The following is a 12,502-nucleotide window of genomic DNA, read 5'->3' as shown; positions in this document are numbered from 1 at the left end:
CCTGCGTGGCTTAGATAACTGAAAGAACAATCGTCCAATCAGCGTTTGAGCAAACAGTAAAGACCGCCCTTCGACCAATGAGATTCATGCTTTAATGGGTTGTTTGTAAACATATAGAAATCCATTTAAATCGTACAAAAAATAACAAGTGGCCATAATATCTGAACTCACGAGCAACAAGATATTCATGCACCATGTCAAAACATCTGTGGAAATTAAACATAGTATGACTTTGCCAGATGTTTACCCATACCAATAAAACGTGCCAAATACTACTTTAAATAGTTCAGTTGTTATTGTATCCCAAAATATGTCATTTAAAGCTCAACATTTTGGACCATTAAGGTCCTTAAAGGGACCGTTCGACCCAAAATGAAAATTCTGTCATCATTTACTCACCCTCATGTTTCAAATTATGTAGGAAACCCAACCGTTCTGGGGCACTATTGAGTAGTAGTTTCGTTTCCTACCGTGAAGTCAGTGCTGTCACCGAACTGTTCAGTTACAAACATTCCTACAATCTTCTTTTGTGTTTAGAAGAACAATAAAATGTCAACCGGTTTGAAATAACTTGAGGCTGAGTAAATGATGGCAGAATTGTCATTTGTGGGTGAACTATCCCTTAACAGCAACAAACGCCAATGTGCTGAACACGTGCTCAAAACTTCAGGCAAAAATACAAGGCAAGATGAAATATGAATGTGGAAGCGACAGGTCAGATTCCAGACAAATCTTAAACCACACAAACTTACAAATAATAAGCTACAGTACAGAATAGGTACTGTATACGACACAGAATATACGTAGCTAAAGAAATATGTCTAAATGTTCCGTGTCATTATTACGGCGTGAGGAAAACGTTCGAGTATAATCTTTTGAGAATTTGGGAAGTTCATTATAGATGTTCAATATTTCAAAGGCACGGGGCTAATTGGAATTGGATTAGTTATGTAAAGTGCTGCTTTACAGTCAATAAAATCATGACATGTTTTAGGAGACAAGCTCAAATAGAGGACTTTACACATTTAAATGACAAGAAAATATAGGTTTTACGAAGAGTGTTTATACAAATCTTTGAAAACTACACATTTATAATGCAACAGCTTTGAAAGGTGTTAGATAATGTAAGGGTCTAGACAGTTCACCCCAAAATGAAAATTCTGTCTCGTTGTTCCAAACCTGTATAAATTTGGTTGAACACAAAGAAAGATATTTGGAAGAATGTTAGCAACTGAGATTTCTAGGACAACATTGAATACAATAGGAAAAATTAAAATGGTAGTCAAAGGTGCCCTAGAACGTTTTGCTTTCCTAAATTGCTCAAAACATCTTTGTGTTAAACAGAACAATACAAACATTTACAAGTATTTTTCCTACTATGGTAACTTTTCATCCAAATATCTTTTTGCGTTCAACCAAATAAAGAAATGTATACAGGCTCGAGTAATTCATGACACAATTTTCATTTTTGGGTGAACTAGTCCTTTAAGTTACACATTAAGAGCATCATAGACATCAACGCTTTTGCAGAGTTTAATTGTGGCGTCAAACGATTTCATCTACTTCTCCAATGTTCACCAAATTCTCCATCGATTTGACCCTTTCTTCTAAGAAATGAAATGTGTACATATGTAAAAACATACAACTAGGTAAAATATGCAAATAACATACATAAATACAAGCTGTATCAGCAAATTCTTTACAGGTTAAAATTTTATCTTATATCCCAGGAGACCTGGACTAGAATTTACGCCACTGAACAGTCTCTCGCTAAGACCTAGGATCTCAGAACGATCAGTCTTGGGTCCTTTTCGTGAAGTAGCTGGAGATTTTTTTCGATGCTTTGTGGGCTGGTGAAGGGGAGAGGACCTTTATGGGACATGGTGAGACTGCTGCCTAAAAATAAAAAGACAAACAAATAAATCTATATACTTATATTTAACTTTAATATACACACCCCTTTAAATGTAGCAAAACGCGTATTTGCATGGATTTACTCACTGGGGAGCTGGACGTTCTAAAACCCTCTCGCTTGTTGCTGGGACTTTTGGGTTGCGCTGATCCTTTCAGTTTTTGGCTCATCACAGAGAGCCAGTCAGTCTTTTTCGGAGAGCTGTTCTCTTTACCAGCCTGAACAGCCGAGCTCAGACTCCCCTCTCTTTGCAGCCTGAACACGGCATGCTTGTTCTCTGTAGGGGAGCTGTGCGAGATCTCTGAACTCCTGCTCCTCTTGGCGTCCGGACACAACTCTGATACCCCGTCACTCTCTTCTCCCACACCAGAAGCATCACCCGTTTCCAGTCGTCGCTTGGCACGTCGTTCAGAGCAGGATGCCTGGAGGACAGGTTTGAGCACCTTTCGGCATGGAGATGCACCGCAGGCGGCTGGGGAAGTGCCGCGGCTGATCCACTGCTGGATGGATGAGGGCAATTTGGGGCTTCTGAGTTTGGCCACAGGTGCAGATGTGTTTGATGGGAGGGGCAGATCAGCACCAGTGGGGGCACAAGCAGCAGGCTGGGGTGAAGGCAGAGACGCAGATCTCTCCGACTCAGACATAGGGCTTTTGGCTGGAGTGACAGCAACAGGGCTGAAAGGACCTAAGACAGTGTGAAAAATTTGAACAATTACAAAAATTTCAACAGAGAAAAAGCAAAGCATCATTTTTTTTGTTTTCAGTTAAAAAGCAAACGCCTTCCATTTGCACTTTAAAGCGTATTATATTTCCTAATTAAAAATACACACGAGTACTTTGTAAGATAGAGCCCCTAATGCAGGCTTTTTTAATATTGAAAATTCAAGCAAGTGCCCTTTCCAGTTGTGCTCTTAGGTACAAGTTCTCTTCATCATAAACCCTACCATGTGTTCTGGAAGATGATTGGATTTTACGAAGCGTCCACCCAACAACGTTTGCTTCTCTGTTCGAAGTGTTTTCTCCATCTGGTCTGCGGTTCAGGCGCCAAATCCTAACAGTGTTGTCATCTGAGCATGAAGCAATCTGCAGGAAAAATTTTACATTTTAAAAACTGCACCAATATAATTTTTTTAAAGGTTTATGAAGTACACATCACTTTAATTGACCAATTATCTAGTTTTTCCTCATTTTTTATAAACATTTTATATAAAATAATTTCTAATTAGGGATGCACCGATATGTCAATTTTGGCCAATAACAATAACCGATAATTCTTTAACATTGGAAGCAGATAACGGATATACTGGCCGATATACAGTATCTAAACATTAATATTAAATTCCCTAAGACTGAAACAAAAGGTAAAAAGTGGACAAAAAAAGGACACCTGCTTTTATTTGAAAACATTGACTGTAGAAAACAAGGTAACCATTAGTTCTCTTTTTCCCCCTGAAAATCATGTACCAAGACTACTAAACACTAAATAACGATTCTGTAACCTTTCAACTTTTCTTGTATATTTTTTATTTAATAAACAAATTATAGATATTCTTCCAGAGCAACCCAGAAAAATGTTTTTATAGCAACGTGTCTAACAGGTCTCAAGACAGAAAGCATTCAGACAGCAGTCTAATTCAAACAATATGCTTTCGTTCCTATAATTTACACCTTCATAATTAATGTATCTACATACTGTATCTACATCAACAATGTTTTGCTAATAGCAGTAAGTGAATGATCATGACAGAAAGACAGTACTGTACTGGACTTTAACTGTGAGCAGCGTGCAGCTGAACAAGTTTAACCAAAGGAAATGATTTATCGGCTATAATATATCGGCCTAAATTTTATTATCAGCCGATACCGATAACCAGTGTTGGGTAAGTTACTCTGAAAAAGTAATGAATTACTAGTTACTAATTACATATTCAATAGTGTAATTAGATTACTGTACAAATTACTCTCTCCAAAAAGTATTTAGTTACTTATTACTAATTACTTTCTATATCCTATATCAACCATGATTAGTTAATTCATTCAAATAAATATTAAACTACATAAAGTACTCTTATTATCTGACCAAATTATTACAAATGTGAGAATTATACATTAAAGAACAGATTTTAAAGTTAGACTTTGAATTTTGATGTCAATTCCACTATTTCACACACATATTACACAAAGTATTTAGTTTAATTACATCAAAAGTAACTAATTAAATTACAGAAAAATAAGAGTAATCCCTTACTTTACAATTTCAAGGGAAAAGTAATTAAATTACAGTAACTAATTACTTAGTAACTAGTTACACCCAACACTGCCGATAACATTAAAAATGACCATTTATCTTCTGATACAGAAATGGCCGATAATTTATTGTGCATCCCTATTTCTAATACAACAAAAGTAAAATCAATGCTTGCAACAAATAATGCAAACAAGCCATTTTAACTAACCTTGGTGAAGTCAGTGGGGCACCACGCCACTGAAGTGACTTCCTGGCTATGACCCTGAAGCATGATGGGAGGTTGTTTTGGGTCAGCAATCTAGAACAACAGAAACAGTCAAATATGCACATACGGTGACTCAAGACGTCAATATTCTCAAATAAATGTAAAAGGACTTTAGCATAGTTGGGCAGGCCACTATTGCCCCATTCACAACGCCAGCGACAGAGTGACAATCTCGTTCTTTTCAATAGTAGCATAGCAACATCCGGCGACATGAGTGACCGTTGGCGACGCAACAAAGTTGAGGTTTGCTCAAATTCATGCAAATGATGAGCGACTTTCTGGATAGGCTACCAATAGGAGCAAAGCAGCGGAGCTCACATCATCCGTCTTTTATCAGTAACTGCAGTGTTTGTTTATAACTGTTATTAGAGCAACCAAAGCTAGGAACTAGGGCAGAAATTTTGTGTTATACTGTATCTTAAATGTAAAATAACCTGATCCTGTATGATCAAGGTCTGCGACTGTTCAGTTTCAATATACCCAAGTGTGTTTAAACTTTATTATAAAGGTTTGTGGCTCTTCATTTCATTGTTTAATTCACCATTGTAATCTGATGTTTACTGATCTTTTTTACAAATATCTACAGGATTTGTATTAAATCTATAATCATCGACTCGAATCGAGAGCTTGTGAATCAGAATATCAGAATCGATACCCAGCCCTACTAGGAACGCCTTCTTACGACCTCAAAGCAAGAGACTCACGACACAGCGACAGAGTCGCTGGCGGTGTGAACGCAGCTTAAGTTTGCTAGGTAACTCCTCACCTTCCATATGTAAGCATGATGGTCACTTGAGCCACTGGCCAAGAACTGATCATCTGGACTGACACTGGACTTCACATAAAATGAGGAATTACTATGGCCTCTGAATACGGCAACTGTGAAAACAGAAGAATTGTAAACTGTGCGTTTACATTCATACATTCTCATTCAGGTCTTAGCCAGTGTTGACTTCTCTTTTGAAGCTGCTAGCGTCGGTTTTAAATTATAATCCTAAAGAGTAAACCGTGTTTTCAAAAAACGTCCTGAGCGCTTTTTTAAACGCCAGCACCAGTGTCTTTTTCTGCAGCTCGGAGCGTCTTTTGAGGTTGAAAAAAGTTCAATTTTTCTAAAAAAAAAAACACTACGTCAAGCTCCTTTTTCACAGCTAACAAATGACAGACACCTGTCGTTTGCATAACAACATGCAAGGAACATGATTGGTCGAGAAGGCTCAAGCTCAAAAAAATAAAATGGCGGCCGAAATGCCCGTTGGAGCACAGTTTTGTATAAATATAAGTTTAATTTTCACTTTCAACAACTTCTGATTGCATTTCTAGCGAGAAATGAGTATTATAGTTTTTAAATATGTGATTAGTTATTGCAAAGACGCTCTCTGTTTATAATTCAAATAGACTTGCGTTACGCTGCCTATCTGTTTCTCTGGGCTGCCTTCGTGCACAGACGCTACCTCCGAAGTCATGGCGTTCGGCTGCTTTTGTAACCAAACGCTGCCAGTGGGTTTTTTTGTCAACTTTTTCGTGTCAAAAAAGAAGTCAAGTCTGAACACGGCCTTATACTGTACATTTGGAAGTAAGAAGACTTTAGGGTGACCAATTCTTTTAAGAATTAAAACAAAGATTTTATTGCTGATGCATAATCTTGCAAATATAACAAATGTAATAAAACAAGTACATTTTTATTTTACCTGGAGTTGTCTTTAAACCACTAATGTTGAACATGTAGATATTGTCATCCGTGCAGTTGGAGAACAGCCTGGAGCCGGTGGAGTCCAGAGAAAGACCAGAATAACCTGCAGGGGAGGAAAATAATCCTGAAAGTCAGAACGCAAGTTTCTACAGTATCGGTCAAATAACAGGGTGGACGTGAGCCGGGCACCTAGTTTGCGTGTGCAGGAACCCGGGTATGGATAAGTCTGCAGGGGGTGGGGGTTGTGGTGGTATGCAGTGTAGTTCTTCCGCAAATCCCACATTTTAATGGTCCTATGAAGAGAACACATTATTTACGAAACGTTTATGTTAGTAAGAATAAACTGCTGCTGGTCTCCTTGGTTTTGCGCTCTGTAGGCAGAATTAAAAAAAACGCTCAATTGGAGCATATGGTGTGCACACTATATAACGGTGGAAACGTCAAAGCGAGTTTATAAACTGTGGATTAATATAAAATTTGTTTTGTAAGTCTGATCTGACACAGGACTCCATGAGAGTCCGGAAAAACAGGAAAGACCGCCCACCCCTACACTCAAGTATAACAGCTTGAGGCCTCTTTACACCAGTCAGGTCTGTACAACACTCCAATACACACTAACCCATCAACAGCTCCTGAAGAGATGAGCCTGTTATCATCGCAGAACAGAACCACTGTCACACCCTGCTGGGAGTCCTAAGAGATGAAAATATGTCATCAAATAACACTTCATATTATTGTTTTACAAATATTCTACTACATGACATGTAAAAAAAAAAATTAGAAATGGCACATTGTACCACCGGGGGCGCCATTCCTCGTCTCTTCTTTGTTTGGGGTGTGTGTCTTTCAGGTTTCATATGGGCACAGCTGATCTGTTTCACTTGCCTGTAGAAGCCATCTGTGATGGGCACAAAACATTTTGTAAACTTTGTAGATCACTTTGGCAGTCAAGAAATTAACCAGTGAACGAATCCGAACGCAAAAGCACCTTTCTTACTGCATCTTGTATCCCAGAGCATTATGTTCCCATCTCTGCCTCCAGTGCTGAATACAGCTGTTTCGGGCACCAAAAGAGGAACATACAATGTAAATTTGAGATGAATGAAAATAAGTGTTTGAAACACTAGAATACTGCCAAAATGTTTTTTAAATGGGAAGTAAAACAAAGCATTACGCAATGACAAATGTTACCGTGGTACAAACTATTATAATTACCCAATTCTGAATGGCCATTTTGGAAATATCAGTTCAAATGTTTATTAGTTTAACAGTCACCTAAACAATATTTAATAAAATAGGTTGATGCTTTGTGCAAATATCTTATGCTAATGTCAAATAAGATGGCATTAACAAATGGCACCCCTTGAGCAGTTTATATTAGGCCTACTTTTAATTTAATCGTAACCAGCAATAATTCATTAAACAATAATTGAACACAAAAAGAAAATCCGTGGCCTCGAGACTTCCATACACAGCCACTAGATGGCGAATCTACATCATTCATACAGCCTTTGTCCGCATGTAATAAAGGTTCTGCAAACGCTGCATGTTTGAGTTCACTTAAATGTATGCATTCAGTAAAGACTTCAACACGTTTATATTAGACAGTGACTAGATCACCCATTTGTATAGTTTCAAGCCACTAAATCGCATAATGGCCTATTTTAGTCTCTGTATATAATGTAGGGATGTAACGATTCACCGTGAGCCGGTTGAAAATCGGTTATAATGAGTGACGATTCAATTCGGTTGAGGCTTGAACTGAATCGCAATACATTTTTTGAACAGCAGGGGCCGCCATGTTCACTGCAAACCTAAACGTGGATGCTGATATTTCTTAAATGCAAAAAAATCCAAGATAAGCACAGACAGTATTAGTTTGTTTATATTAAAGAGACTTTTTCTATTATTAATTTGTTATAAAATCGCAGTTTACTTTTGTTATTTGAAATAAAACATTATTTTATTATGCAAAGAAACGTGAAGCATTTAAGAAATAATGCAAGGGAAGTTGTTCATTTCTAATTTGTTTCAACTCATTTTTTAAAAATAAATCGTGAGTAAATCGTGAATAAATCGCATCGTGAGATCAGAATCGTGAATCGCATCGCGAGCTGAGTGAATCGTTACATCCCTAATATAATGTTAAGCGTATCATACACACGTCTCAACTTCCAGACTCTGGATTTTCTGTATGCGTTACAAAACGCTGTTCAGTGAACGTGTTTTTCTGTGTCTTTGGTGTGTTATAAGTAAAATTGCAAAAATTACAGTGTCAGAAAAGATGCATTCTATCTAAAAGCGAATGCTCACCCAGACCTGCCTGAAACGCCTCGTGTAACCACACCCCCACAAATCTACATCAGTTCGTGTTATCAGTTGACTAAGACCGCCCAAATGTATACGCAAGTAAGGTGGGCGTACCTGTCAGTACAATTGAAGAGGAAAATGATGTTCCAAATATGGTAAGAAGCATTAGTGCAGTACGTTTAATACACTTGCAGTATTCCACCAATCACTACGCACTGGTTAACTGGCCAATCATAGCACACCTCACTTTTCAGAGCCATGAGCTTTGTCAAAAATCGGTGCGTTTCAGAGAGGCGGAGCAAAGAGGAGATACAAACATGCACGGTATGTGGAAAATACAGCGTTTTTGAACCTTAAATCATGTATACGCATTGCATTACATCTAAAACAAATGATAATATTCGTTTGAGCTGTGTCATATCACCCCTTTAATAAAATAATGACACCACGCGCTTTAAAACCGTAGCAAAACAGCGATGCTTGACATCTATTTTGCACAGACTCTGGATCACAGACTCAGGCGGTCGCTCTGTCTGCATCACTGATCTTTATAAATGACTGGATTGCACCTAGAGCAGGAGGTGAAGCCACCGGATGCGATCGAGCAGCCATCTTGGTATGCCCAACTGACAGAAAGCGCCATTGACTTAGTCAAAATGACGATCTAAAATAACCAGTTTTTTAGCATATTAGGCACGCAATAAGATTTTAGTTCACACGTGCGTTTAAATTAATTGTTACTTCTGATGTTTTCTCCAATGTTTATCTTTATTTTGGGCAGAATTGCGACATATAGAAATCAATGAATAGGTGAGTGTGTACTGTTGTAATGGCACATGTGTAAATGTTTAGAAATAAAGCTTCATGACTTAAAAGAACATATACAGCCTCTATTTAGATTTCAGAATAAGCACATTTGTCATATGTTGAGGTGTCTCGTGAGTCTGCTGATCTGATATGTACGCTACTGTAATGAAAATGAACATAACTCACTTCATATCCAACAAGACGAGAAAATTCCCGACTTTAAATAATTAACCATTTACATGCTTAAGACATTTGCGTTGTAAGAATGTACTGTGAGACTTTAGATATAAAAACGGGGACAGGTAAGTTACTGTTTTATCATTAATTTACATTTATGCATTTGGCAGATGCTTTTATCCAAAGCAGGTTACATTGCATTATCCTATACATTTGTTTCCAAGTATGTGCAATCCCCTATGATCGACCCCACGATCTTGGCGTTGTTAACGCCATGCTCTTGCCACTGAGCTACAGGAAAACATATCATTAATATGTGATAACTCCCTATTAATTTAATGGAACGTTTGGGCATACCAACATGGCGGCGTGGTAGCTTCAGTGTAATGACCCTGTGAGCAATCCAGTCATTTATATAGATCAGTGCTCTGCATTTATAACAAGCATGTGCATGACGTAGAGAACGCAGACCTCACCAAACCCCCACCCCCCCAATACCGTCACAAATTACAATAAATCCAATTTATGCCATTTTCGTGGGTGATCCCAGCGAGGTAAAAAAATACGGAAATCTGTATTTATACGGAAAAATCACATCCCTGTGTAATATGCGGTTATACATTGCAAGTTTAACTCAGATAACGATCTCACAACTTTTTTGTGTAAAAATGACGTTTAACAGTCATTCAAAAAATGAGTCAGGGTAACTTCTGGTTTATTCGTCGCAATAGAAATTGAAGCAATAATCAAGCACATTGTATTATTGGATAGAATATGATGCAATGGTAGATTTGCGCATTTTGTCAAACGTGGTAGGTCATCCAGACCCATGCAAGTAGGATTTGTGTACCATTTTACAGCATAATAAGTGTAAGGTAACCTGTCTCTTGCTTTGAGAAAGCCACCGATTTCAGACTGCACTGGTGTCCTTTAAACGTTCCCAGCAGGTCGCCAGTAATAACATCCCACAGACGTGCGGTCTGGTCACCGGAGGCTGTTACCTGTAGATGAATATATATGCATACAAGACACAATTACAACTATAAACCTTTCAGATCATTTCATTGGAAGCGTCATAGCAGATCTATGACAAGCCATTTACATACCGAGTGCATACTGAATGCTAACTACACTAAGAACAAACACGTCTAACTAATACGTCACTCCAAAATGGATGTCAAACTAAGTTTTGGAAAAAAAACAGATTTATATGCAAGGTGAACAAAACATTTGATCGCAAAAGAATAATGTAAAACTCACCAAACTGTTCGCGCCAGGAACCCAGGAAATATCAAACACTGCATTATCATGGGCCTGCCACTCTACAAAAAAAAGTTTGAAATATAGCCGATTAATAAACGTAAACGGATTTGAATGGTTAAATATGTAAGCAAGTATCTATATATATGTACATATGTAGTATTTAGTTGTTTAATGTAATAATATATAGTATTTAAAGGGAAAGTTCACCAAAAAATAAACATTCTGTCATTTACGAGTTGTTCCAAATCTGTATACGTTTCTTTGTTATGATGAACAGAGATATTTGAAAGAATGCTTATAACCAAACAGTTCTTGAACCCCATTGGCTGCCACAGTAGAACAAAATACTTTATAATTTTTTGTTCCGTTCAACACAAAAGATATTTTGAAGAATGTAGGACAGCAAACTATAGCATTTTTTTACTACCATTGTCATTTATCCTACTATGGTGGTCAATGGGGTCCAAGAACTTTTTGGTTACACAAGCATTCTTCCAAATATCTTTCTCTGTGTTCAACCAAACAAATACATTTATACAGGTTTGAGGAGTAATTCATGACAGAATTTGTTTGAATTTTGGATGAACTATCCCTTTAATGAAGATAAATGAGAACCAACCCTTCAGGACGGAGCTCTTATATTCTCCAGTATTGAAGATGGTCACAAATCCTTCTTCATTTGCAACAGCAACGCTGTTCTGATGTCCGGGGGCTAAATCATAATAAAACACCACAAAAGGTAACGTTAAGTCTTTCAAGAAATTAGATCTGAACTTACATGGACTGTGTTTAGTTAAATGCGTACCAGAGGAAAACGTGCAACCAAAAGGCGGCACTGCAGCAGCTGAGGATCCGTATGAAACATGTTCATCGTGTCGAGTGCACTGAAATCCATCCAGTAAAGATGAGAGGGGGAAATCCCGACGATTATCTGATTATTACAAAAGATGACATGTTTGGAAAGGGTACAACAACAAACCACGATCAAACTTAGAGAGAGATCCCTGTGACGATCAAGGGACACCTGGCATACATACGTTAAAATGTTTTCTATGAGCGGATCTGAAGCTGCACTTACCGTTCCATCTTCGTTTTAAAATCCCTCGATCAATAACATGGTGAAAAAGAGTCATCGCTTCTGTCTGCTCTGCACTGAAGTTAGATGTGATGTGATCGGTTTTCCCGCGAACAATGAATAAGGGGCGAAGACGAATTCCGCGCCAGTGTGCGTTCGGAGTTCTGATTGGCCAATGCGCAAGAACACCGGAAGTTTTGAGCATGAAGACCGGATTGGCTGTTGGCTTACACGTGCTTGCCGTGACCATTTAACTTCCACGGGGGGAGCTTTGCAGCCCATGAAGGACAAACTAATTAAATGTATTACTTCATTTTATGAAGAGTTCATTTGTTCAAACAGATAGCTCCGTTTTGAAACGGAGTTTATTTTACTGTGCATTCCAACTAATATAAATGAACTGCACGTGGGTTGTTTTGATTAAGTAACAATAACAAAATAACAAAGAAACTATTCATTTTTGCACTTTCCCAAGTCTTCCAAAAACACTTTAAATTAAATATGTAGATCAGAAAGAATCAGAAAGACCTTCATTGCATTAAAGTTTTCTGTACACACATCCAAATACACAAGCATAACATAAAACAATAAAACTAAAAAGGGAAAATGAATATACAAATATAAACAAAGTAATATTTATAAATAAGAAAAATGTGTCAAGTGTAATGAATCTTATTTATTGGTTGTTGTTGTTTTATTGTTGTTACCTTTTCTTTTTATTGCAAAATAAAATACACACAAGATCAAGGAAAATA

The 12,502-nt window shown here is 37.6% G+C and overlaps 1 protein-coding gene across 1 annotated transcript; it reads right to left on the bottom strand.

Moving 5' to 3' along the window:
* Positions 1–103: 103 nt before the first annotated feature.
* dtl (denticleless E3 ubiquitin protein ligase homolog (Drosophila)) lies at positions 104–11,842 on the bottom strand. The gene is made up of 15 exons (XM_057352293.1): positions 11,751–11,842; positions 11,478–11,603; positions 11,292–11,384; positions 10,670–10,731; positions 10,290–10,410; positions 7,104–7,169; positions 6,913–7,013; positions 6,735–6,808; positions 6,305–6,408; positions 6,114–6,218; positions 5,192–5,304; positions 4,369–4,458; positions 2,857–2,995; positions 2,002–2,597; positions 104–1,896 (listed from the first exon to the last, which is right to left on the bottom strand). The coding sequence occupies exons 1-15, from the start codon at positions 11,803–11,805 to the stop codon at positions 1,795–1,797; spliced, it is 1,947 nt and encodes a 648-aa protein (XP_057208276.1). The 5' UTR covers positions 11,806–11,842; the 3' UTR covers positions 104–1,794.
* Between the last annotated feature and the right edge of the window lie 660 nt (positions 11,843–12,502).

The sequence above is a fragment of the Triplophysa rosa genome, linkage group LG15 (genome assembly GCF_024868665.1).
Source record: "Triplophysa rosa linkage group LG15, Trosa_1v2, whole genome shotgun sequence".
NCBI lineage: Eukaryota > Metazoa > Chordata > Actinopteri > Cypriniformes > Nemacheilidae > Triplophysa > Triplophysa rosa.
The sequence above is the reverse complement of the archived record's forward strand: the minus strand, read 5'-3'. Positions and strand labels throughout refer to the sequence as shown.

Bases quoted from the DNA above. Each gene is read 5' to 3' on its own strand.
- dtl (XM_057352293.1), bottom strand. From the start codon at position 11,805: ATGACTCTTTTTCACCATGTTATTGATCGAGGGATTTTAAAACGAAGA. The intron at 2,996-4,368 runs GTTAGTTAAAAT...TTTTTCCTGCAG, and splicing joins GCCCCACTGACTTCACCAAG to ATTGCTTCATGCTCAGATGA. The intron at 1,897-2,001 runs GTGAGTAAATCC...TTTTATTTTTAG, and splicing joins TTAGAACGTCCAGCTCCCCA to GCAGCAGTCTCACCATGTCC.